Source organism: Rattus norvegicus, chromosome 9 (assembly GCF_036323735.1).
Source record: "Rattus norvegicus strain BN/NHsdMcwi chromosome 9, GRCr8, whole genome shotgun sequence".
NCBI lineage: Eukaryota > Metazoa > Chordata > Mammalia > Rodentia > Muridae > Rattus > Rattus norvegicus.
Genome location: NC_086027.1, coordinates 96020295 through 96047619, shown reverse-complemented (window position 1 = coordinate 96047619; position 27325 = coordinate 96020295). Strand labels below are relative to the sequence as shown.

The 27325-nt window shown below is 47.9% G+C and overlaps 1 protein-coding gene across 3 annotated transcripts in view; it reads right to left on the bottom strand.

The window, feature by feature from the left end:
• The window catches only part of Dgkd (diacylglycerol kinase, delta), a 90654-nt gene that overhangs the window by 7541 nt on the left and 55788 nt on the right, over positions 1-27325 (bottom strand). For all 3 annotated transcript variants that reach the window (NM_001427452.1, XM_039084724.2, XM_017596853.3), the window contains 21 exons: positions 20055-20159; positions 19581-19713; positions 18768-18874; positions 18306-18431; positions 17257-17359; positions 16507-16669; positions 14102-14210; positions 11460-11599; positions 11108-11192; positions 9834-9928; positions 9648-9747; positions 9295-9568; positions 8580-8738; positions 7777-7902; positions 5904-6000; positions 3750-3860; positions 2748-2844; positions 2446-2553; positions 1522-1635; positions 656-790; positions 181-332 (listed from right to left, as the gene is read on the bottom strand). In NM_001427452.1, coding sequence (NP_001414381.1) covers positions 181-332; positions 656-790; positions 1522-1635; positions 2446-2553; positions 2748-2844; positions 3750-3860; positions 5904-6000; positions 7777-7902; positions 8580-8738; positions 9295-9568; positions 9648-9747; positions 9834-9928; positions 11108-11192; positions 11460-11599; positions 14102-14210; positions 16507-16669; positions 17257-17359; positions 18306-18431; positions 18768-18874; positions 19581-19713; positions 20055-20159 — 2639 coding nt within the window. The remainder of the gene's footprint in view (positions 1-180; positions 333-655; positions 791-1521; positions 1636-2445; positions 2554-2747; positions 2845-3749; positions 3861-5903; positions 6001-7776; positions 7903-8579; positions 8739-9294; positions 9569-9647; positions 9748-9833; positions 9929-11107; positions 11193-11459; positions 11600-14101; positions 14211-16506; positions 16670-17256; positions 17360-18305; positions 18432-18767; positions 18875-19580; positions 19714-20054; positions 20160-27325) is intronic.

Below are 27325 nucleotides of genomic sequence, written 5' to 3'. Positions count from 1 at the left end.
GGCTCAGAAAAATCCCTGTGCATCTTACGTCTTCACTGTGCAAACCTGAATAATAAAGGAGGCGACTAAAGAAGCAAACTAGGCCAGGGAAGTCAGGCTCAGCCCCACAGTAAAGCAGAGCCAGCAAGCAGGACCAGGTCCCAAAGCCTGCAAGGTTTCAAGGAACACAGCAGAGCCTACCTGTGAATGAGGCTCCCCGCTGCCTGCCCAAACTGATCCATCTGGGTCGCTTCCTCCTCAGACAGGATCTCAGGGTGCAGGGAAAAGGATGGTGGGCGGGGCAGCTCACACTTCTGTTTGTCTTCCCAAGACTTGAGGGTGTTCTCAAAGGCCTAAGACATTAGAACCCAGAGTCAGATTTCCTCCTGTGCCCTCCACAGGGTGAGCACATCATCTGCCCACCAAGGTAAGAGCTATGTATGGAAAGGATGTTAGTTTAACTTTGTGTCTTTTGGAACATGTCTCACTGTATAACCTTAGCTGGTCTCCTGCCTCTAGATTACTGAGACTACAGGGCACACCACTATGTCAGCTAATCTCTGTATAGTGAAGAGGAATCCAAGAACAAAGACGCCTGTTTGATGAACATATAGGTGAGCCCATGAGTGAGTAAGCAGCCCAGACCCCACCAGGCCTTGTTGGCAAATGCTCTTACCCTGTCTCTGGTCAGAGTCTGTGCCCTGTTCTTGTGCACAATCCGAATGTACCCAGGTGGCTGGATCCAGGCTTCCCCATCCACCTGCACAGGCACGCCCTCATCCCCCAGGATGGAGATCTTCACTGTGCGACACTGAACAGATGCCATGCTGTTACTCCGGTGCCAGGAGATTTAAAGCACATTGCTGTTCTGAGTATCTGCACTCCCACCCCTTACCCACAGCCATTTACTTGGTCCTCCTTTTCTAGCCTCTGCCCCCACTGTTCCCTTCCCAGACATCTAGAATAGGTAGATCAGGTTATCTTGGGTGCAGATAGTGATATTGGGCTACAGGGGTCAAAGAGTCATGGTTCCTGACAGATGTAAACATCCCCAGGCAGAGCAAAGTCTAACAGGCTTCTGCAACTCTCTTTACAAAACTGCACTCCAAAACAAAAAGGTAAACTTTAAACAGCTCACTGCTGGGGACCAGGAGAATGCAGGACACCAGCAATCTCATCCAATAGACTTTATCAGCACTGCACTGTATGTATAGTTGCTCCTTCCCTGTATCCCCAAAGTGGGTAGACCTGTACCAGCTCAACAGTGCTGACAGAATTAAAGCCAGGAGCCCTGCCCTGCCCTGCCCTGCCAGTGCTCTCTGGCTAGCCTCAGTGCTGTCTGTCAAGCCCTGGTGGGCTAGGCTGGGCCCTTTCTACCTCAGCAAGACTCAGAGAGGGAGGCAGAGGGAGGCTGCCTCTAGGTCCTAGTTAGGCATCTCTCTTCCTGGGTCTCTACTACGAGCAAATCCAGGCCCTGCCTCTCCAAACAGGGATGAGCCCCAGAATGGGGTGGGCTGGACCCCTGGACAGCATGGCCAGTACCTGGGCAATTCGATGATGTTGTAGCTTAATTACACGAGACACAGCCATCTGCATGCTGCCGAACACAGCGACCACCTCCAGAATCTTATCATCGAATGATGGAGCTGCAAAAGTCTGAAAGGGCCAGCATGAAAGCTGTCTGCCTCACTTCCCCAAGCACGTCTCCTTCTTGCTCTGCTTCCTGTTCTGGGGGTTCTGGTGACAGACAAGCCCAACCCACATGCGGTGCGGCGATGGTGGTAAGTGTGGTGCAGGGTTGGTGCCTGAGACTGGCTCTCAAGCTTGCTATTTATTAGCCATAGCTAAGTTATTCATGCCCTCCTTCCTTCAAAGGGAGATAACACTGCTTGCTCCTTAGGAGAGGGAGGTTACAGAATGAATGTGCAAACAGATTCCAGCTACTTAGAACAGTGGCCTACACACAAGTATGCAGTAAATGCTAGCTGGTTTGGTTTTGTTTTGTTTTGTTTTTCTAAATTACATGCAAACCCAGGTTAAAGCCTATTACTATCTTACTATCTTCCTATGTTCTTGGCGTAAAGTCCAGACTTCTGCTTTTGGCTTCTATTGCCTCATGCAGTGCAGGCTCTCCAGGCATCTCCCTCTCCGTGCCCATTCGACACTACAGTCAGGAAACTGTTCCCTTCTAACTTCTGAGCTTCCACATCTTCTTTCTTCTGTCAACACAGGATACTCCCCATCTAGTGCCTGCCAATTTGGCCAACTTAAGTTTTCCTTCAAGTCTCAGCTGCTTCTCACTTGATCATGTGCTAGACCTGCCTTCTAGACACCAGCCCAATAGGGGAGGGAGCCTGTCTATCTGGTCCTCCACCATGCCCACTGTCAGGACCAGGGAGATAGTGCATCTAGTCACACCTCATGACCTTGTGAGCCCAGCCCACCCACCTCAAACCCCACACTTACATCATCTTCCTTGGTGCCCCCCCAGAAGTTGGTCCCTCCAGCATAGCTGGGAATGTTGAGGACAGCAATTCCCTGAAGACTTGGGAGGGGAATCGGGCGCCCATCACACTGCACCACAGAAAGGCAAATGGAGAGAAAAGAGCAACACTCAGCATTCGCCAGTTCCTCCTAGCAGCGATTTGATATGCTGGGGGCCGGGGCCAAGGCAAGGGCTCCTCAGGGACCATCAGGCAAGGCTCAGTAGGAATGAGCTATAGCCAAAGTTGGAAGATCACCCACCAGTCCCGGAGGCTACCACTCACCTCCAGCAGGACCTTTTGTTCCAGGTTCCTGTAGGTTCTGTGAAGCAGTTCTTTGGTCCCAAGGACACCGTACCACATCATGTTCTTAGTCCGACTCCTAGAAGAAGAAGTGCCACCTTCGACAGGGCTTCTCTTACAATAGCCTGAGTTACTGCTATAAAACTTGGGGACTCAGCAACTGTACAACAGGACACTGGAACAGAACAGTCTGGGCTTCTCAAACACGCAAGAAGAGTCAAGTTAGTGATGAGGAAGCATGCTGCAAACTGACACTGCCAAGAGAGCAGTCACACTCTGAGAAGGAGGGAAGGAAAATTATATACCATGGCTGTGGCTATGGAATTATGCTGGAGAGATGACTAGTGGATAAAGTGCTTTCTATGCAATCATGAGGCCTGGGGTTTGAATCCCCAGAACCCACATACAACTGCATGCAATAGAGCGTATCTGAAATCCCAGGGCACATGGCTTAATGGGAAGCAGAACAGGAGAATCCCCAGAACCCCACGGGCCAGTCAGCCAGGAAAACAGCAGTGAAAAGTAGAAGACTGTCTCAAAACTAGATGTAAACCAAGGACCACATGACACCTAAGGTGGTCTTCCAACCTCTACACATGCACTATGGCATCTGCTCACCCACTCCCACTCATACACATAAGTAAATAAATAAAAGAAAAGCACAAGGGAGAAAATAACCTCCGAATTCCCAAGCCTCTACATACTCCATGTCCTGATGACAACTGCGAGGAGGTAGGCAGTCTGTGGATGGCAAAGCTCTCCCTATAAGCAGGGCTGGGCTGCTGAGCTTGCTGTCACCTTCTTCCAACACATCACCACAGACCCCAGTGCTGGGTAAGACACAGCCCGCTACAGTCATACGCATCACTGCCTTCCTGATCTCCAGTCTGCCCCAGCTGGCCAATCCAGGGGTGGAGTCCCTCCCCTTCTGAGCTGGCTTCTTTACTGCCTCTTTCTACATCTCTAACAACAGGGAGTACCTACCTGCATTTCTCTGGGTGTTCATCACGCTTGTTGTTAAAGTCTAGAGATATCTTTGCGTCCAAGCCAATGCCAAAATAGTTGTTCATGACACACTTCTCTGTGTAGTACTCTCTGCAAAGGCAAGTTTACAGTCTCAATGGCTCTGCCTGACAGGCTCCTCTGTGACTGCCCTGCCATTTCTCCCGCAGAACAAACCTCATGGCTTTTTCCATGTTTTGCTGTTGTTTTCACTTTGCTTTGGTTTGTTTCCTTTTCCTGAGTTTAGAGTTTGAACTCAGGGCCCTGATTTAGGGTTTATTTGTTTGTTTGGTAAGAGCTCTACCAAGATGTTATTCACATGTCAAATCACTATCACTTCAAAGTACATGACCAACAGTTTCTAGTACATTCCAGAGTCCTTTCACCCATTTCAGAACCACCACCACTTGCGCTAGCTCCTACTCCTCACTGTTCAGGCCCCAGAAATTACTGATCCTCTGGATGTGCCTATCCAGGACCTGTCAAATAAATGGAATGAGACAGTGTCCTCTGACTCCTTTCCCTTAACCACAGTTTATCTTTATGCAAAGCAAACTTCTATTATGTGGCCTTACTACGTTTGTCTATCACTAACTGTAAACATTCAAATTTATTTGTGTTCTAGTAATGACTTAAGTGCCCATGTTGCTGTAGACATTTGTTTTAGAATTGATAGAGTTTGTACCATGAGCAGAACCACTGGGACACACAGCCTCTGGTTTGCCCTTGAGGCACTGCCAGCCTGTTTCCCAGAGGTCTTCACAGCATGCTTCTCTAGCACTGCTGAACTGTTCAACCAGCCTCTGAAGTGAAAAGGGCAGTGACTGAAAACCCCTATACCAAAGGCCAAAGCCTCCCTTCCCCCAGAGAACTACTGGTGACTCTGTGGCACTGTTCTCACTCACTCCTTTAGAGCCATTGATGTGTCCTATCCCATGCCCTCCCCCAGTCCCATGTGACAGACACTAGGAGGAAGGTAAGTTCTGAGAACTCCCACAGACGCTGGACAAGAGGAGGTGCTCCACAAAGTGTGCCCTAGAATTCTAATACATTTTAGGTTATGTTTCTTGCAACCTGATGAGAACCTGATCATACATCTAGTTCAAGTGCCTTGTGACTGTTCAGAAAAGCTCTGGGGCCAAACTATTTTCTAAGCTAAAGAGCATGTGATGAGCAGTATTTATAGGTCCTAGGAAAGAAAAAAAAGTAATACAGAAAATAGGGTACTAGAACAAGAGTAGGAGAGGCTGGGTGCAGGGATCCAAGGAGGAAGCAGCTACCCATGACAGAGAGGGGAAAAAACAGGTTTAGCCACAGATGGGGGCCTTCCATGACATCAAAGGAGGTAAACAAAGAAGTCTCCTGGTCTGGGCCTCCAGAGGAACTACAGCTCTGCCCCTGCTGAGGAAATACGTCAGGGTCCGAGCAAAAGACCAGACCAGGAGCAGAGGCCCATGGACCTCTAGGCTGTACACTTAAGAGCCACCTTTCCAAAACAGGGCCACTGTGAACCACACACATACTCCATCATCACACCACACAGTAAGAACTTATAGCCAGCTGCCACCAGTCTCTAGCTGCCCACAAAGCTGCAATCAGTAGTAGGAGAACATGCCTAAAACAGTGTCTTCTCTGGTATGAGAAATACCATCTACAATGAGCTTTAATATACACAGGGGTCCATTAAACCACTATGCATATGTCTGTACAGCCTTATCACATAGCAGAAGAAGCCACACACCCCCTGGAACTCAGTATAGAGCCACCAGACTTTAAATCCTCAAAGACACTGTCCCCAGGAACCCTAACACCCAGGGAACAACCACTTGGAGGATTTCAGTCCAGGAATGCTAGAAACTACATCACTGAAGGGATGGCAGACACCATGAGATTAACAAGAGACAAAGGCAAAAACAATGTAGTGAGTAAAGAAGTGTCAGCACTGATCTGGCCTGGGACAGGACAGTAACAGGTCTGCCCCCTGCTGTCCAAATTAGCCTACAGGGAAGGCTCTCAGGCACACATCAAGGACAGCTGAAAAAGAGCCTGCTGTTCAACGATGGCTCTGAATGTTGTGAATCAGACCTCTTCACTCTGCATCCTAACAAATGCCCACTGGTACTGCCTCATACTTACAGGTTTTCAGGTTCAGCATTAAAGGGATCAGCATTAATTAACAAGCGGCTGATGACTGAGCCCCCTGGCAAGGAACCAGACATCCCTGCCCGAACACCTGCAAGGGAAGATAAAGAGAGTTCTTGGCCAGGAGCTCGAGATGGAGCAAGACAGATCTCTAAGGTTGGTGCCACATATCCTACAGGACAACATTATGAACAAGTGCTCCAATTTGACTAACGATTCAAAATCCCCACCACCTTCCCATAGTAAAGTAAGTTATATGGACAGTAGACTTTAACACCCAGAAGACACATAAAAACTGTCTCCTTCTTCTTTTCCCTGCCATTATGTGTACATTGCATGCCTTTTAAACAAGTACCTTCCTAGGCTTGGGATACTATGCTGTAAGTAATTGGTCAAGAGTCCAAGAGCTCCCAAAACAGCATGGGCTACTGACATTGCTTTTGGTTGTCCACCAAAGCTACGTGGTAAAACTCTTTTGCTTGGGGGCTGGAGAGATGGAGAGCCCTGGCTGCTCTTCCAGAGGTCCTGAGTTCAATTCCCAGCAACCACATGGTAGCTCATAACCATCTGTAATGGGATCTGACGCCCTCTTCTGGCATGTCTGAAGACAGCTACAGCGTACTCACGTACATTAAAAAAAAAAAAATCTCGGGGTTGGGGATTTAGCTAGGCAAGCGCAAGGCCCTGGGTTCGGTCCCCAGCTCCAAAAAAAAGAAAAAAAAAAATCTCTTACTAAAGACACAGCACACTTGGGTTTCAGGACAGAGAGAAATTAATCTGGAACTGAGAAGGAAACACTCTTCCTGGCTAGCTTTCTTGGAGCTGATATTTGTTATGTGGCTGTCGGGGTGGGGGTAGGGGAAAAAAAAAAATCAATATTCTTACCCAGCATGAGACTTTGTTTGAGTGTGGCAATTCCAACCTGCCAGGAAGATGTGCCCACCAGTGCAACTGTTATGGGGGAGACCACTTTGTACCTGAATTTGTGACCTATACCACACGACAGGGGATTCATGCCTAGTACAGTAAGCCTGACCAACAGTCCATGACTGGGAAGAGTGTAGTCCTAAGAGAAAACTGGCTGCTACTGTTTTGGTAAACAATCATGATGCCACACTGTATTTTAAATATTTGCTTCTATCTGTGTGAATTTAACTAGAAAAACTCAGAGAAGCTTCTTTCTCCAGTGAGCAATAGTGAATGTACAGACCCCTAACTGGTCAAAGTGCTCGACCCTAAAAGGGTCAACTGTATCAATTCCTCCCAAAGACTCAGGAAACACTGAAGAAAACTGTGAGAGCCTGCGGTGGGGAGAGAGCTGTGAAATGACATCTGGTGGACAGCACAGCCTCAGAAGCACTGATCACGTGCACAACAGCAAGCCGATCAAAACCCAAGTGCTGGATAGAAGGGTTCCTAAAGCCTTGGGCCTAGTGGAGGAGCCTATGTTGCAGTAGGGGCCATACCCAGGCACACTAATTGGACTCAGTACATTGGAAAAAACAAAAACGGAGAAAGAAAATAAGAGAAGAACATAAAGTAGGGAGAATACATTGGAGGGCCACAGTGGTGGCCTGAAGGGAGGTGGTGGGGACAGATGTCATCAGAATATATTGTATACATATAGGAAATTGCTAAGGAATAAAAAACACTAATTAAACAAAAAGCACTTTTCCTGCAGTCACATAAATTAAACTACATAGTTCTGTCTCTATTTCCATGGACCTGTAAACTTCCAAGGACACCAACAGTCTTATTCTTCCCAAGACCCGGGTGCCATAGCCCAGCCAAGGCCTGCAAGGCCTCTACTTCCTTGGTACCCCACCCCCAGCCTAAGACCCCCACCCCGGGGGAGCGGATCACTCACTTGGATATAGGATCTTGGTGTTCAGAGCAGGCAGGCTGTCCCGGCTTCCTGTATTGGGAGGGAGTGAAGCAGAGCTGCCAAGTGACAGACCTTTGCTCATCAGCTTTTCACAAGGGGTCCTGGATGCTGTAAGATAGGACCACACACTTGACACTGTCCAAAGTCACAACCAAATGAACAGGCAGGAGGGCTGTGGGAAAGGAGGAGTGCTTCAAGCCGCTCACTGGCCAGTGGTAAGTATGTGTGCTGATCCCTGAATAAAGGAGAAGGAAGAGTACTCACACGTCCACTGTGGGCCTGGCTCGTCTTGAAAGGACACAAACCTGGACAGCAGTATGAGGACAGAGAGGGGCTAATCCCTAATCAGTTTGGGTACAGAAGGCACAGAGCTCGGATGCTAATTAACAATATGTCTACTCTAGAAAAGCCCCCTTGCCTCTCCCACGGTGCCACGACAGGCTGATGAGAAGAACCCCTTTCTTCCTTTTGAGGACTTTTGCTGGGGCCTATTCTGAGAGAGATGAAGGTCTCAGTTTTGCCAGACACTTATGAGCAGCCATAAGAAGACTCTAAGAACACCTAGGAGGACAGGGACAGTCCTCAACAGAGAAGCCCTATTTCCTGCAGGTGACACAGTGCGCACCCTCTACTAAACATATCTTGGTAACATGGAGGTGGTACAGATGTAGGCTACAGGTGAGAATGTCAGTTTACTCCAATGGCCAGAGCGAAGAGAAAAAGCACCCTAAAGTGCCCATGTCCACCTCACCAAGTATCACCCAAAAACCAAAGCCCAGCCTTACCTTTGCGGTGACTCCTCCCCTTGGCTACCACACAGCTCTCACTATGGGCAGATGATGTGCACACCCTATTGTCAGTTTTCAAGTCCTTCTTCTCAGATTCAGATAGGCCAAGGACAAAACCCTGCTGCTCCTGGGTCTGGGCATTCTGCTCATCCACCGCTGGTAATGAAAGAACATTCATTCTGCTAAGACTGTGCCAGTAGGGCTAAGAGCACTTAGGTTCTCTCTTCTTAGTGGTAGTGGCTCAACGCTCAGACCCAAACTCCTCCCCACATACTTTAGTCCAATGCCCTAGCTCAGTTTATGTACTAGGACTTGGGGGTTCCAGCTAATAGGCTGGGGAGAAGGACTCTGAGACAGGAGGATGTGGAGGTGAACAGAGTAACTAGAGGCCCTAGAAGGAGAGTGGGTAGTATGGCCACACCAGTGACCCAGTGTGGTGTGACCACAGGGTCTGAAGCAAGAAGAGGCAGAGCTGCTCAGAGTGACAGGAAGAAAGTTGGTAGAGTGTGAGGGAGGACACAGAATCAAGTGTTTTCCGAGGGCAGTGAGAGAGGGTAGGAGAGAGTGAAGGTTGGTAGGGTTGGGATGTGTCATATGAAGATGGAGGTGAGGAAGTCTTGGGCCAAAATGACTTTCACATACCACTCTTGGTCTATTACTACATCCAGAAAATTTGGGAACTCTAGCGCCACCTAGGGAGTAAGAGACCTACCTTTTTCTGTGTGCTCTATAATCTGGCGAATTGCTTTCTTCAGGCTGTTGGCTCTCAGCATTAGCTGCTCCCGGGGTCGGAAGATCTGTGGCCTGGAGGGACACGCTGAGCCCACCAAATGGTCCCCAGTGGAACTACAGATGTTGCCTGATCCATCCCCGTCCTCAGCCTCCTCAGCAATGGTAGGAGGTGGGTTGGACAAAGAGGATGAAGCCTGAGATTCATCATCCAAGGTCTTAAGGAGAGAGTCCAGTTTCTCTTTCAAGACAGAGCACTAGATTCAAGAAAAAGCGGCATGGAGAGCAAGCTCTTCTGTACCTGCTGCTCCACTCACCCTGTGCCCAGAAACCTACCTTCTTGGCCATGACTTCTGACTCCTGTGAGCTCTCTGTCGTCTTCTCATAAGCCTTGCCCACTCGAGCCACAAAGTCCTTCACTGTCTCACAGAGCACTCTATAAAAAACAGAGGGCAGTTTGGCTAGGACCCTGTATAGCACACACTTGCTGCCTCTCTGAGTCCCCGAAGCCCCGTCACTCACTTGGCTGATGAGATCACCACAGAATGTTGGTCCGAAGTCAAGATTTTAGAAAGATGGGCTGCAACTGAGTCTTCATAGAAGAGAATTTGCTGCACCTATCATACCAAAATGGGCAGTTAGTCTCAGAATCAACTGTGAACTCCACAGTGTCTAACTTAAGAGTTTTCTTGGCCATTCTGGTCCATCCTCTCCCAGAACAGAGCATCTCCAATCACTATCAGGGCTGTCCACAGCTATGGGACAAGACCAAAAGCTTTACCAACCTGTGGACAGTAAAATGGTAAGTCTGAACAAAACAAAACCTACAAGAGCCAACAGACAGTCCACAACTCTTCAGTCGGGACAGTGAAACAAGCCTGGAAGCCCTGGAGTAAACCCCAGTCTCTCTTCAGGAATATACTAGAGGCCAGTCAGAGCAGAAGCTACCTTTTCTCCTGACCAGGAGCTCTGCCAATAAGGTGTACCCACAGGCAGGAGAACTCCACTGTTCTCTGCCCTCCCCATGGCCAGCAAGCTCACAAGTCAAAGAGAGACCATCTATGCCAGAGTCTCAGACATTTTCTTGGGTACTTCTCAGGCTCTAAAGAAATATTCTTCTCAAAACAAAAGCACAGACCATTTTCCACCTGTGATGCCATAAAAGCAGGCTTGACCTTGCTTGCTGACTGCTACTGCCCTTGACCCCTGGGCTTTTCAGACCAGTCTCCTAGCAGGACTAACACTGCATGTGCCCAGCACTGCAGTCAGGACATAAGACAAAACCCTACCCCTCAGGATCTCGGAACTGAATCCCTGGCATGGCCACTACTCAGCACACAGGACTGATACTGAAGCACTATGCGCTAACTGCAAGGGCAGCATAGATATCAAAGAGAGGCAGGCAGAAAGACGAACATGGAGACTTCTGGAAGCAGACAGGAGGAGGTTGTGCAGGAAGAGCAGACGGCAATAGGTGCTGAGCTACAGTGAAGAACGTAAGATGTCACAAGAGATTAGGCATTAGGAGCACCCCAAATCTTGGTGACAACTTAGGAAACCTCCTGACAATCATGAAGCCCTACTCAGTTGAGCCTGCCCGGTCTCAAGTTCAGCCCACAGTTCTTCCTGCACCCCTTCAGAACCACAAAAGGGGAAGGGATGCAGTAAAAAAGTTGAGTGCATGACAATCACATGTGGCGGTGGGCTCGGATGCAGCTCAATGCTGAGTGTGCGATTCAAAGTACCATGCTGAGCACTACAACGGAGAAAGAACAGGAGCAAGCAGGTGGTAGTACCTCTGAGTCCTCACTGCAGTCCTCAGTGACCGTGGAGGAGGAGGCTTGCCGAGGGAGCTTGGTCTCATATGCCATGACACTCCACCTGCACAGGTCCAAAGTCAGCTCAGCTGCAGGCTGCCCACTGACATTCAGGGATCTGAAGGGCCCCATTCCCAAGCCAGCCCCTCATCGCTCCAACGTTGTGGTCTGGTGCCTTGATCTTAGTACTATTCTGACTTTTTAAGTTTTCTGGGTCTTTGAGACCGGGGCAGATTTAGTCCTCACTGATCTTCGAGGAAGAAAGCTTGGCCACAGTGACCAATGCTTCTTGGTCCAGCTGCCATTCACACATCCAGGCTGCCCCACTCACCTGTCCAGCATCTTAGTGCTGGCCCTCTCCAGCTTTGCCAAGATCTGAGGGAGCTGTGTATCGTCATCACAGGCAGAGCCCCAGCCGAGAACGCGGGCCAGGTCATTCCCTGTCCCCAGGGGCAGCACACCTAGCTGACACTGGTGGAAAACAGTGAGGAAAACATTCCCTTAGACACCAAGAGTAAGAACCATTCCCATGCAGTACCACCCTGTTGACACAATCAATAGCCACAAGAAGCGCAGGAACTCTGATCTGAACTTTGTGGCCTGTACGTTCTCAGCAGAGCCCACCAGAGGGGACAGATGGGCTTTGGGATCAACAGCAGATACCAGGAGCCCTAGCCCTTCCTCACTTATTCACATGTCTTGGCAATCAACCCTTGAAAACCCCTGGTTTCTACAACCACTCCCTTCCCAAAGACACTGAGATACTCACACCTGAAGAGTCGACCTCTAACTCCCCAAACATCTCTCTACCCTACTATGCACCTCATTCACTGATGCCAAATCCACTTTCCAAAAGCTGTCACTAGTACCATTCCACATCACTAAAAGTCCCCTGATGATTTCTAGGTCCTATCAGACACCATGCTGAGGCTGTCTGAACATACAAGACCTAGACTGCACCCATTTGCCTATGAGGTGGTGGTTCCCCAAACTGACCCCAGCCCTGCTCTCTCCTCCTAGACTTAACAGAGGGCAGAAGTAAAGGGAAGAAGGCAGAACAGAGAAGGAGGAGCAAATATGGGCTCTAGTAAAGTCTGCTGTAAGCAGGGAGGGACCAAGGCTTGTAACTGTCCTAGGGAGTGTCACTCTCAGCAGCCTATGAATGGCCCAGACTAGGGAAGATACAACAGGATTGGGGTCATTTGGGCAAGCTAGCAACTAGCTTGAAATGAGGAAGAGGAAGACCAAGGAATCAGGAATGGTTGTGGGGCTTCTCCTTAGGCCCTGGATGCATGAAGACATTCAGGCAAAGTAGGAGCCGAGTGACAGGCAAGGTTGGAAACCTACAATACCCAAAAACCCCGGAATGTCCCCCAAACTGACATGGTATCAAACTCCAATGCATCACAAAGCTTTCCCCATAGGAAAAGTGTAAAGGATGAGGGTGGTGGGACACTTGAGGTTTGACCACTTAGCATGTACTAGAAGCCAAGAGGAGAAACACCACCACATGCAGGGCTGGGGAACACAGGGTGCAGGAGAGAGCGGACAGAGCTCTAAGGAGTACAAAGAAGCCACAGGAGACAAGTGTTCACAGAGCGTGACTGAGTACAAGAACCACGTTCATAGTCTTCCTAGAGAGCCAAACATTAAGATCAAAAGTCAGTCAACAAAACTGTATACTACAGTCCCACCACTGGGGGGTGCTGCTTCTTTTTCTAGAGCTATGGTGTGGCTATCAGGAAGTCCCACACCATCTCTTCTCCAGACAAACACAAAATAGTATTGGTGAGTGAGACTACACAAAGAACACAAAATCACTGAAAACTAAAGAACGATAAAAATTATGAAGAAGAGAAAAATGACAAGCCAGAAAACTAAGGAAATCTGGTTTGTTTGTTTTGGGTTTTGTTTTGTAGTATTGTCGTTTCAAGACAGGATTCCTGTGCAGCTCTGGCTATCCTAGAACTCTGCAGACCAGGCGGGCCTCGAATTCAGAAATCTACCTGCCTCTCTGTCTCCCAAGTACTGGGCATGTGACACCACTGCCTGGCAGGAAAAACTGATCTTTCAGTGACAGAGAGACAGCTGCTTTTTATTTTGCCAATTTGATTACCTCAACAGGAAACAAGGCAAAAAACCATGAACAGGGGATTCGTTTAAAGCAGCGTTCCAATAAAGCTGTGATTAACATTATCATTATATTTATATGATTAAGACTTTGTTTACAGACTTGGGTGAATCAGAAAGAATGAGCCTCAAGGCAAGGGGCGGTTCCGAGTCACCGTCCATGGAATGGGAACTGGAGCATCCCTGACAAATGCAATTTGGCACTAAAAATTTAAATAAGGGGCTCCTCAAAAGAGAAGATTCTAGAACATGAACAGGATATCAACAAGGTTGTCCCAGCCCTCCAGCTCCTGCACTAACTGGGGAGAAGTGCTAGTTCAGGTCCATCCACTACATCCCGTGGAGACCTGCCACACTGAGCTGTTCAAGGAACACACGTGGAAATACACACACACCACTATTTCTGCAGTTTAGTAACCCACTAGCGGGTGAGTACCAGATGGATGGTGTGGATTGACACAATCTGAGCGATGGTTATGACAATATACACAATGGCTAATTGCCAAAAAGGGGGACTGGGAGTAAAAATTCAATGAACACAGTAAGAAATCAGGATAATGTATTTTATTTTAGTGTTAAAAACTAGGCAATTAAGTTGAACCATAACTCAAACTTTGGAGGTTGAAGATTCTTTCTTCCTTTCCTCTCTAGACAGAGGCATCCAGCAATTAGGCACATCACCTCCCAGGAAAGAGCTGGAGCTTAGGGGACTACAGCTCCCATCCTCATTCCCCCCCCACACACAGAGCCTGATGCCAAGTTGTGTTTACAGCTCACTTGACCTATGTGATTTTCCCATTTGTCCATTACAGTGGGTGTCCTCTCAACACCTATGTGTAGTACCTGTTTGTGAAGGTTGAGGCTGTCAATTTCAGAGAGGACCCAGCCAACACTGCCATCCCCGCCACAAACCAGAATCCGGAAGGTGTCAAACTTCTGAAATAATCGTAAGCTGTAGAAGAATGGGAAGCCAGGGAAATGAGTATAGTCTAAGCGACAAATGATGGGTCTGTCTGTCCTAAGCTGAGGGAAACACCCTGTCCCATGTGGCTGAACCTGGACCCAGACTAAGCCCAGGTATGTATACAGGGGGGGTCTACAAGGCTGCCTAGATGTCTGTCTGCCCAGCCCCTTGGCTCATAGATGACAGTGGTGTGAAATCCAGATCCCAGCAACTCCTCCAACCAGAAACAGGAAGATACTACACACATTTCAGAGTACCATGACAGTCTCATTTAATGTGAGCTCCTAGGAGGACTTGTGGGCACAATCTTCCCTATCCCAGGCAAATACTAGGCCCAAGAAACCCCATTCTTGCTTTTCCTCATTCATGTGCTAGCCCAGCCCTCCCCTCCCCCAATAAGGGCAGCTAGGCTCAGCCTCTACTGCTGCTCTGAGTCCTTAAGGAACCTCCAATAAAACCTTCTCAAACAAGAGTTCTGTCATGTTTTGCCTAATGGCTTGCTATGAATAAAGAGACAAATATCTCAGCAAATAATTGGAGCCCTCAGCTCCCCCAAGGTCTGACTCAGTCCCTAGCATGCATATAGGAGAAGGTGAAGGCAAGTGTATGGAGTGGGCACACTAGATCTCCTCAGAAGCTAGCACAAAGAGAAATTAAAACACTAGATTAACGTAGTCTCCCTTAATGCCTATCCCAAAGAAACCAGTGCCTCCCTCCATTCAAGTATACTGCCTTCTCACTGGGGACCTTACAGACTCTGTCTCTAATGGAGCTGGATGCACAGGAAGTCCTCAGAACACAAGCTAGGATGGGCAACAAGACATTGCCTCAGATTTGAACCTAAGTTCTGAGCATCAAGGCTGCATTTGACTTCCAAGTGGTGAGAAAAATATTTACGTGTATCCTTTAAATGTTCACCAACAAGGACCCCTGCTCTCTGAAGAAGCAGTAATCAGCCAAGGCCAGAACTCGGGTAGGTAACAAACTGTATGATGTGAGATGCTTCCCAGAAACAGGAAATGAGTAAACCAACTCCCATGCCATCTCTACTAGACCTCTGTGTCACATCACCCTCTACTCAGCTCCAGCTAGATTTCATGGAGCTCCTGCATGTCAAAACCCAGCCTGCCTGCCACAGTACAGTGGAGTTTTCAAGCAATATCCTTGCCTGAGCCTGTTCAATGCAGTGCAATCAGCAGATAGGATGCTTTTAAGATCCCTCCTGAGACTAGTCTCTCATTAACTCAGAAAGAATGGATCTGTGCCATTAAGAAAACAGGCATCTGCAGAACTGCCTTTGAGCAAACAACCTGTGCGAGGCCACTAGTGACTCTTCCAACAAGCCGTGCACATGAGCGAGAGCAGGAAAAAACCCAAACCCTGGTGGCCCAGCACCCCGGAGTGACAGGCCCCACAGCATGAGCCCACAGCATGTCAGCTTAGGCACATAAGAAGTCCAGGCTCGAGCTATAGCAGCGCCTGCCTCTAAAAGAGCTTCTCCTCAGCTCCTTCCAGAACTCACGATCAAAGCACCTTCCATTTCAATCTCCCCAATGCTGGCATGTCCTGAGTCCTACCTTACAAGAACAAATGCTTCCTGCAAACCTGTGCAAAGTAAAAACTAAAAGGAGAGGACACTGTCTCCTTGGCAGGCATGTAAGAAACTTCTTATCTCCCCTCACCTGCATGAAGATACCACGGTATTGAGATGGAAAAGACCCCTTGGTTTCACGGAAGAAAGGCTTCCTATGAACTAAGCAGGCAGTCCAGAGAACAAGGCAGGCCTGTAAGCACCAGCACAGAAACGTCCCAAGCACAGGAGTGGATGCATGTGAACATGCTGTACAGAGCAACTAGAGTGGTGTGCATCAAGTTCACTTCTGTGTGGTGCTTTTGCAGTAGAAGGATGCAGACATCTACCATCTATTAGGAGCAGGTCCTTCACAAGCAGAATTTGGGGAGGGACAATTGAACTTCTTTGCTATCTGAAAATTTCTTTATAAAAATTTATTTTTATTTTATGTATACTGCTGTTTAGCGTGTATGTATGTCCACGCACCACGTGTACAGTATAGTATCTACAGAGGCGCGAAGAAGGTGTTGGATAATACCCTGCAACTGGAATTATAAACAGTTGTGGGCTACCATGTAGGTACTGAGAATTAAACTCAGGTCCTAGCAAGAGCTCAGATGCACTAAGCCTTATCTTTGATCCTTTTAAAACAAGTATGTCTTATTTACAAAGCACTGTAAATTCCTAGACTGGATTTCACACAATCCCTACCCAAGGTGTGGTCCTCCATTCATGAGGTCAAAAACCTGGGCAGGGTTCAGCAGCTGCTTGAATCTTCTGAGAAACTTCACACCTTGATTGTCTCCACTTTTTGAATTGACAAAGACCAGCAGGGGGCTTGTGCAAGATGGGGGACAGGTGGCCTTCCAGAACCCTAGAAGTGAGGGTGGAACAGGAAAGAACCCTTACAAACTGTTGAGGTGTTGGGGACTGAATAAGCAGCAAGAGGCACAGAATTCACAGCATGAGTCAGTGACTCAGTGAGGGACAAACCAGGTGTGAGGAGATGAGCTCACCTCACCTCACTTCACATCTTCAAGGATTCCAGATTTTCCCTCACTGCATTATCCCCTCTTCCTGCTACCAGCCTGGCAGAGTTCCTTCCTCTGAATCAGGTACATCAGAGATCCCATTCCCCAATCCCTGCCAGCACGTTTCTCCATGATCCAGTTGGACATGCTAGGCTCTGCCAGAGATGGTGACAGGCACAGCCCTTCAGCTCATGGTAGACCAGGACACTTTACACTCAGTCTCTATTTGACAGCCAAGTACATCTATCAATCCTTCCAAAAAATGCTGGCTCAAGCTGCGAGTCCTATAGCAATTCCCAGGATCCAACTATGACCTCTGCCCATGCCACATCTGAGCTAGCCTCTTGCTGATCATGTCTCAAAACAGCCAAGACACCCGTCTCCAGAGCTGATAAGGAAGGCAGCATAGAGAAATGCATGTGAGACCCACCATCGGAGTCAATACTGTTGAGTGCTGTGGGAGGGATGACAGACACCTTGCATAGGCCAAGTGGACACTTCATCACCAAGGACTCTTTACAAGATGTGTGAACCTGAAATAAAAATCCACATGTCAGCAAGAGTCACAGTCTCCTCATACACACCAGAAACTCCCTGGCACAGCATCTGGAAATCCTCCCAAGAAGAGGCAGACACCATCTGAGTAGGCAAACCTGTGCCCCCCAAGCACCCTGCTCCCCGGCCTTGTACAATAGGAGGTGAAAAATCAGATGGGATTCCGCCCAGCAAAAGCCAGACATGAAACTGAACCACAGCCCTCTGCTTCTGTCTTAGCGCCCCTAACTTTCAGGGCTCCTGGACAGCCGCCCTCATGTGACTAGGTTCCTTGCAAGTCACTGACAGGGTCAATACAAGGTGCCAACCAGGAGCCACAGCTGACTGATCACTGACCCTCACAGGCAGGTTTCCTTCCAGCTACTGGTGGGGCATGGCAATCTGTAGACCAAGCAAGGACGTGCTAGGGACACCCCAGAGTGCCAAGCCATGCCAGAGTGCTCTTTTCAAGACACTCCTCCCTATACAAGCTTTTTCCTGATGGCCAGTGTGGGCGGGGACAAGCAGGGCCTATGAGACTTGATTCTGTGCTCAAGGCTACAGACATGCTCCTCTCTTGGCTTGAGTGCTGATCACTATGATTACTGTCCCAGAACAAACTTCTCTCGCTGTTCATCGTAAGTATCCCTACTCTCACGCACAGAGAAGTCCATGAACCTGTCCCAAAAGACCCCTACACAACCTGCTGAGATGCCACATGGAGCAGACATCGTGCCTTTTGTGTAAAAGATAGGATCAACGTCAAAAGAAAGAAATTAATAAAACTGTCAAAAAATGAGGATGACCAGGCCCAAGTGAGAGTGAAGGCTCAGAGCGTTTAGAAAGCCTGTGGAGTAAACTCAGGAGTTAGGAAGGAGAGGAGCAAAGCCCTAGGCCCAGAGAGTATCCGTGCACCCACAGGCCAGACAGACACTACCTACTCACCATGGCCTTGCACCAGAGGCAGCGCCAGTCCTGCAGGCGCAATACGCTGCCACAAGTCTTGTCACACACAATACACTTGGCACTCACAGGCAGGTTTCCTTCCAGCCACTGGTGAGGCATGGCGATCTGTAGACCAAGCAAGGACGTGCTAGGGACAACCCAGAGTTCCAATACAGGGTTCAGCTGGGCACTCTGGGACAGAAGTGCTCTTTTCAAGACACTCCTCCCCACACAAGCTTGTCCCTGATGGCCAATGTAGTCAAGGACAGCTATGAGGCACCTCCCACACCACAGCAGCTACTGGGAAGGAGACACCCAGACTTATAAGGACTAGGGCAGAATCGGGAGCTGAATGGCCACAAAGGTCCTAGATCCCAGTGTGATACATTAAATGAGAAGTATAGAGGAGGGCAGGAAACAGGAGGTGCTCTGCAGGTCACAGGCAGAACCCCCTGGACATACCCCATCCTCGTCCTCAATGATATCCTTTCCAATCGAGGCCAGTGTGGTCCACTTGCAGTTACTGGTTGCACGCACAGCACACCGCTTGTGAGCCTTAAACTTACACACTGTGGGAAAAGGAATACACAACTCTACAAGCTTCATCCTCAACAGAAGCCTCCCTGTGGGGCAATGGCTGCTTAGTGAGGTTACGGTGGAATGAACTCTTGAGGCCAGCCACGTGTAACCGCAGAGCACTGGGAGAGCCAGTAAAAGAGAATGGGGTGAGCAACTGAGGCTTGGCAGACAATGCTGGCCACTGTCACAGCACCTCAGACAAGCAGAATCGGAAAACACTATGGAACTGAAATTTGAAGTTCACTTAACTCCATATTACAAAATACTCTTCTTTTGAATTTTTTATCCATTTAAAATGTAAAATCAGCTGTACAAAAAAAAGCAGCAGATAGTCCTGACCACGAGCTTGTAGTCCCTGTGTGATCCCGGTTCTGCCACCAGAATCCTCCCCCGATCCTATGTTCTGAGGCATGTTCTCTCCTGATCCACAGCACACAGCCAGAAAGGGCCGCACCTCCTGTTCCTCACTGCTACTTTCTTTGTGCTCATGCTGTAGGTTGGTAAGCAGAGGACACTCACGGTCTGAGTCCTCTGTGGGAAGATCAAGAAGAAGGAAGTGGTGGGAACCACTCCACCTTGACAACCCTCAGGCAGCTGATTAGGACTGATTAATTTACTGATTAGGACTATATTTGAATTTCAAACAGTTCATCAAGTAAATCCTCCCATCACCTTTCACAAATGCAGCTTTCTTACCTTCACAGGATAGCCCATGGGATGTGACCCCAGACAAAACTTCCCGACACACGTTGCAGTAGGTTGGCCGTGCGTGGGAACAAGCGTACCAGTTATGCGTCCCTGAGAAATGGTCCATGCTGTACTGGGTAGGCTGGAAGAATGACACAGAAAGGGAAAAGATAACATTTGCAAGTTTTTAGTGCGGCAACTTAGAGTTACATGAAGTACCCCCAGAGAGGAAATCGGGTTCGCAAAGAACCACAGTCTTTTTTTTTTTTTTTTTTTTTTTTTTTTGCCCCACGCCCCCCAAGAACCACAGTCTTGACAGGTCTACAGAAAGAACGAACCATGGGCCTCAATTTTACAAGACAAATGATGGGATCTACTTGGAAGATACTATGAGGTGGGGGGATGGGTGGGGGTGGGATGGATTAGCGGGAAGGCAAAAGAGGCAACAGCAGGCACCCATAGACAATATACTTCTCTTTCAACCTCAAAATGCTCTTTGTTCTGGACAGTCTTGAGTGCTGCAATCCAATCTTCCATTTCTTTCCTGTTGTCAGCACACAAGATGAGCTTCCTACAAGGAGTGATGACCTAGAAGGAGAACAACATGGTGGGTGTACCCATGAACAAGGGTGATGCTGGCAGCTATAAAAACTATGTACATAATTTGCGGTGGGTAGTTTGAATGTGCTTGGCCAAGGGGGTGGCACTACTAGGAGGCATAGCCTTGTTGGAGTAGGTGTAGCCTTGTTAGAGGAAGTGTGTCACTGTGGGGGTGGGCTTTGAGACCCTCCTCCTAGCTGCCTAGAGACAGTCTTCCATTTGTCTTTGGAACAAGATAATAGAACTTTCAATTCCTCCAGTCCGAACCTGCCTGGACACTGCCATGCTTCCCACCATGATGATCACAGACTGAACCTCAGAACCTATAAGCCAGCCCCAACTACATGTTGCCCTTTATAAGAGTTGCCTTGGTCATGGTGTCTATTCACAACAGTAAACTCTAAGAAAGAAGTGTATATCGACAGGGAAAATATTTCACTCAGGTATTTACATTGAACAGATCATATAAGTAGTTATGTATCATTGTAATAAATCAGTGGCATCTCATTAGCTATCCACCAACTCCAATCTGAGTGAACACTTAGAGCTCACTGCTCACACATAAGAAAGAAGGCCTGGAAAACTGAAAAAGAGAAGCAAACAAAGAAATGTCGAGCCCCTGCTCCAGGGGGCCTTTATTTAATGGCCAGCATGTAAATGACATAGCAAGTCTGATCCAGTTACTATAAACTACCATGAGCATGTGCTGCACATAAGACAACAGAGCAACAACCAGCTTCTACAGTTAGGAACTAAGCAGTTTAGCTGGAATGATACACAACTGGTGCTAGCCAACAAACGGAAGGAATGTGGGAAGAGTTTATAAACTAATGAGAAGCCTTCTGAGGAAGAAAAACTGCAAACTCAGAGTCACAGAAGAACAGAAATCACTAAGAAAGGAATGGGAATGCAAGGACACTGAGTTGGTGTCACCACAGAAGGGAAAAATAGCCGCTTTTCTCTGTTCAGATTGGTAAAGTTCTAGAAGGTGACATCTCGACTTGCTGGAGCTGTAGGAGAGGAGTTCTCAAGTACTGATGGGAGGTAAACAGGTACAAACAATTTAGGGGGAAAGTGACAAGTCACTTGTGACAAATGTCATAACCTCTTTACTGTAGAGTGATACAGAATAAGGAAGATGGCTCAGCAGGTACAGGCTCTCACTACCAAGCCTATGACCTGAGTTCACTCCCCAGGACCTGCACAGTGGAAGGAGAGAATTAACTCCTGCAAGCTGTCCTCTGATCTCCACACAAATATAATATCTATACATACACATAAATAATACAAATGTTTAAGTGATTCCAAAATCAAATCTATACAAAATCTGAGTAGAAGTTCTTTTGTAAATGTCTTTCTCCTCTGTTTTGATCACCGTAAAAAGAAGGGAAGGTGTGGAGGGAGACTTACTTCATCCATAAGCTACACAAACACAAAAGTATTTAATACTCTTTGTATAAACAGAAGCACACTACAGACCTCACCCCCCACCTCTGCCTTCTCTCATAACTGTATGGCCTCGCCTCCACGCCTGACAGCACACAGCCCTAGTTCTACTTCAGAGGAGCGCAGCAGTCTATGATACAGACACCAGCTTCTCAGCCAGTCCTGCTACCTCTGGGAACTCTGCACTGTTTGAGATACTTTGCATTTTATACAGTGCCACAGTGAACAATCTTTTACTATTTTTACAGTATATCTCTGGGTCAAATTCCTAGAAGTATAATTTCCCTGAAAGAGAGTAAATTCATATGTAACCTTGCTAAATGTTGCCAAATTCCCTTCTGCAAGTGCTAGCCATCCCCCACCACACTCCCATCAATAAGTGTCCAGCAGGATCTTCACAATCAAGTGCTTTACCTTTTACATTTGAACCCATCTCATTTATTCAAACTGACAGTAAGAAGACCTAATTCAGAAACATGACATTCAAGTGCTAGGACTTTGCCTAGAACTCAGAACACATGGAAACAGCGCTTTTTCCAGCAACTAAGGTTCATCCAGAGACAATGAACAGAACTGGGTCTCCAGTGAAAGCTTAGTTTACACTCAGGTTTCCAGGGTTCCCAAAATGAAGAATCTGAGGACACATTGGACACAAGCATGGGAAGAGCCAAGAGCATGCTAAAATGAAGACAGAACAAGAGGCAAGGAGGTCTGCCTTCCTGAGACAGGCACCCTGCGGGCTTCCCTCCCAACACCCACACTCCCTACTGGCTTACCACAGTCTGCTCCAGAGCTGAGTTTCCAAGAACATGAAGATGAAGCTGCCACCCAGAGAAAACTCATATTGGAAAAAGACAGACCTACAACCACCTCAGATGTTCACAAAGAGCGCAGTATGAGGAAGTGGGGTTAGCCAGGACTTTAGACATTGTTGGAGATAGTGGTAGGAACTGAACCCCTGCTCATTATGCTTGCTCTTCTACAAAGTCTGTAAACTCTCCTTAATAACTCTCTCTAGCACAACCTCAAAATGTGAACATTTTCATCAGCATAAGAAATGCAGTCAAACACAGAAGAGCTGGTCCAAGGCTCCAGCCACATATACAACAGAGGAATGCCTGATCTGGCCACAGTGGGAGAAGAAGTGCCTAAACGTTGAGAGACTTGAGGCTCCAGGGAGTTGGGAGGCCGGGGGGGGGGGGTGCGGTGGGGAGGCAATCCCATTGGAGACAAGAGGCAGAAGGAACTGTGGAAAGGGCAGACCAGAAGGAGGGTAACTACTAGACTATAAAACAATAAAGGTAATAAAAAAATTACTAATCAAGAAGAAGAAGAGGAAGAAGAGGAGGAGGAAGAAGAGGGAGGGAGGGAGGGAGGGAGGGAGGGAGGAGGAAGAGGAGGAGGAGGAGGAGGAGGAGGAGGAGGAGGAGGAGGAGGACGAGGACGACGAGGACGACGACGACGACGACGACGACCCTGCATGGCTCAGAGATAGCAGGGTACCAGGACACTCACAGAGGTGAACTATATGGAGTTTACATATCCCCTCCTAAACTGATGCTATGTGTACCACTTCCACAACTGTGAGAGGCACTGCTGCATTATTCCAGCACACCGGAAAACGGATCTTTGCCCCTCCCCTAATCTAGCCCTGCACATTCTGAAAAAATAACCTTGTAAAACTGTTATGCTTAAAGCCAATGAGTCGATAAATCAAACAATCGATGGTGTCACTTCCTTAGCCTGAGCAGCATAGCAAAGGATGCTTGCAGATGTCAAGGAACCTGTGTTTACATTTCTTTCCTTTAACCTATGCCTGTTCTATAGTGAGGAAGCTCAAAACAGACACTAACCTGAACACCACCTAGTGTCACTGGGTGAACGTGGGAAGTCCATTTCTTTTCTGGAAAGGGGGTGATCGAACCCCAGAAGGCAGTGCAGGGACACAACCTGCCTTGGACCAATACCACACTTTGGCCCTGTATCCAAAGCTACTTGTAGCAGATACTTTTCCAATTCCTGTTCCCATTTTCCCATCTCAAAACAGGTACTGAAGGCACCACCGCATCTGAGCTCTATCAGGGTATATGTCAGCAGCACCTTACTGTCACTGTCCCAGGACTCCCATGTGAAATGACCAAGACAAAGTCCATGTGGCACTGCCTCCTTGAAATGGTTCTACCATAAACAGCCCCGTCAATGGAATGAGATCATCGCAGCAAATCCTAGCAAATAAAATCAGCTTCCCACTCCTTTCCAGTCAGACTCTATCACCTTCCATATTTCTGAACTGCCCACAGATAACAGTACCTATCCCTCAATTCACTCTCATGACTGATGCTCCCAAGTCTTATACTTATCTCAGTCCCACAGTTCTCATCTCTCTAGATAGAACTTCCAGGGCAGCCATGCCACCTGCCAACATATACCACATAGACAGAAGTGTCTCCCCCACACCTATGTGTACATATTGAGTTTCAGGAGAAACTATACAGAGGTTGGAATTCTCAAAAATTTAAAAGTAACCATCTAGCCAAGCATGGTATGCCACAACTTTTAAGTTCAGCACCTTGAGGCAGTGACAGGAAACCAGCCTTGTCCAGCCAGTACCAGGCCGGCCAGAACTACACAGTGAGTATCTTACCCCCACCACACCAAAGTAGGCGGGGGGGGGGGGGGAGGGGTGAGCAGAAGATAAGAAAAGAAAACCATGCATCTACCTAGACTCTCAGAAATCCTGATTGAAAAGTATATGTGCAAGGACTACTCAAGCAGGTAAAGCATAAGTACCACATCCTAGGAGGAAGAAGTGACCTGCCACAAGCTGTCTTCTGACCACCACACCTGTGCGATGGCTCATACAAGATAAAGAAATGAATGTAAAAAAAAATTGAAGAAAGAAAAACATTTGCAGAAGGAATAGCAGGAGACAAATACCCAGAAACGAACAGGAAGGGTCACTGGAAATTGTTGATTCAGGGTTAGAAACAGATCTTAGAGCCGGATATAGCTGTCTCCTGAGAGACATAACCAGAGCATGTCAAATACAGAGGCAAATGCTAGCAGCAAATCATTGAACTGAGAACGGGACCCCCATTGGAGGAATTAGAGAAAGGACTGAAAGAGCTGAAGGGGCTTGCAACCCCATAAGAACAACAATGCCAACCATCCAGAGCTCCCAGGGACTAAACCACTACCCAAAGACTGTACATGGACTGACCCTGGGCTCCAGCTGCATATGTAGCAGAGGATGGCCTTGTTGGGCACCAATAGAAGGAGAAGCCCTTGGTCCTGCCAAAGTTGGACCCCCCAGTGTAGGGAAATGTTGAGGGGGTAGAGATGGGGAGGGAAACATCCTTATAGAAGAAGGGGAGAGGGATGGGATGGGGGCTTATGTCTAGGAAACCAGGAAAGGGAATAACACTTGAAATGTAAATAAAAAAAATAGTCAGGTGCTGGGTAGAATTAGCTAAGGAGATGATTGAAGCACAGACAGTGGTCTCTGTGAACCTGTGGTCAAAGAGCATGAGCTACAAGAGTTGGGATATGGCTCAGGGATGGAGTACTTGTTTAACAGGTACAAGGCCCCATAAGCAAAGCAAAGCAGACACTCAGAAGACATTTCTGAAAGAACTAAAAGTATGCTCTTGTTCACACCCACTGTGGCTGATAACAACAGTGGCTAACAGAGAAGGACACTTACAACCTCAGGCAATCCAATAAGGTGTTTTACTTACAGTATTTGCCCAGTGAGCCTTCTTTACGCCGTAAAGAATTCCTCATTCTCAGGAGAGACCCTGATGAGACCCAGTGCAGCCAGATGGGGCTGCTCCAAGTCCTACAGCAAATGAGCAGCTAAGGAGCAGGCACAAGGCAGGCCAGACCCACGGTGTCCCTGGGCCTGCAGCTGCTTCTTATCTGGCAGAAAGAGACCACAAAGCACCTAGTCCCAGAGCAATAGGCAGTGGACAAAAGGACCAGAACACATCTCAAGCTCTTCTGGGTTCCCTTCTGGCAGGTGAATGGCCTGAAGATCAATGCACCCTCATTAAGTCATCAACTGGCTGCCCCTCCCACTCTGGCCACATGTTTCAAGAATTCAAAACAGAAGGTAAAGAAGTTAAGATGTAGAAGGTAATGAATGCACCATCAAATTGAACCACCCAGCAAAACCATTTCAGGAAACAGCCCTCTCAGCATTAAGGTGAGGCCCTGCACCCAGAATGTCCAAAGGCCAAGACATGGGTTACAGGGCAAAGCACAGAGTGGGCAGGGCAAGTATGTGGCCTGGAAGTTGAGTTGTTTGGTCTTCAGATCTCATGAAGAAAAGCCCAGCTGACTCTGACAGGGCTTTCCTTACTCCCCTAACAACAACCACCACCACCACCACCAAGTGAGAACCCTGGTCAGTGAAGATATCGGTGATAAACAGCAGAGGCTGGTGGGCTCTCCTCGGTTCTCAACATCTGGGTGTTCTGGAATGAGAGCTGAAGAATGAGAAAGGACCTAACGCTACCTCCAAAGTCCCTCCAAGACTGAGAAAAGAGGTAGCCTTTGACAGAACAAACCCACCAGAGCAGTGTCCAGGAGGCTTTCCACTCCTGCCATACCCAGGGTACATCCAGCTGCTCATGGTATCCAGAGAAAGCCAAGGAGGGTGTAAGCTGCCTTCCTGGCTGGAATAACACCCACCCTATCCATTCGAATCCTCAGTCAGGGAAGGTGCACAGAAAGGCAAGATGAGAGAGCACTGCACACCATGAGGAAGGTGACAATAAAGGCAAGCAAGGGGTCAGTTAGAAAGATGGCCTAGTTAGTAAGGCTGCTCGAGCATGAGGACCTGAGTCCCAGCCAGAAGTCACAGGAAACCTGGGAACAGTGCATATTTGCAATCCCAGAACTGGGACGACAAAAAAACCCAACCCCAGGGCTAAGTGAGAGACCATCCTGTTTTAAAAAGCAAGAAATGGCGCTGAAGAGATGGCTCAGCGGTTAAGAGCACTGACTGCTCTTCCAAAGGTACTGAGTTCAATTCCCAGCAACCACATGGTGGCTCACAACCATCTGTAATGGGATTCGATGCCCTCTTCTGGTGCGCCTGAGGACAGCTACAGTGTACTCACATACATAAAATAAAACAAAAAATTCAAAAAAAAAAAAAAAAGAGCAAGAAATGGCACGCAAGAATGGCCTCTGGCCTCTACACAAACATTTCTACACACACACAACAGCAACACCTCCCAAAGCTGCACACGAGGTGGAGTAAGAGGCTCACACAGTCAGTTAGAGCCTGAACACAGGGGTTTCTTTAAAAACTAAACATGGGGTTGGGGATTTAGCTCAGTGGTAGAGCGCTTGCCTAGGAAGCGCAAGGCCCTGGGTTCGGTCCCCAGCTCCGAAAAAAAAAAAAAAAAGAACCAAAAAAAACAAAAAAACAAAAAAACAAAAAACAAAAAACAAAAAACAAATAAAAACTAAACATGCAGGCCCACAATAGGGCGGAAAAGGTAAAGGTGCTCGCTACCAATCCTGACAACTCCAAGTTCAAGCCAGTGACCCACACAGTGAAGGTAACTGAATCCTCCAAATTGTCCTCTAACCTCCATACCTATGCCATAGCATATGCCACCCTTCCCCATAACTAAACATGCAACCCCCATAAAACTCAGCGATCACTCTCCAACATTTATTATGGAAGAACAGACAAG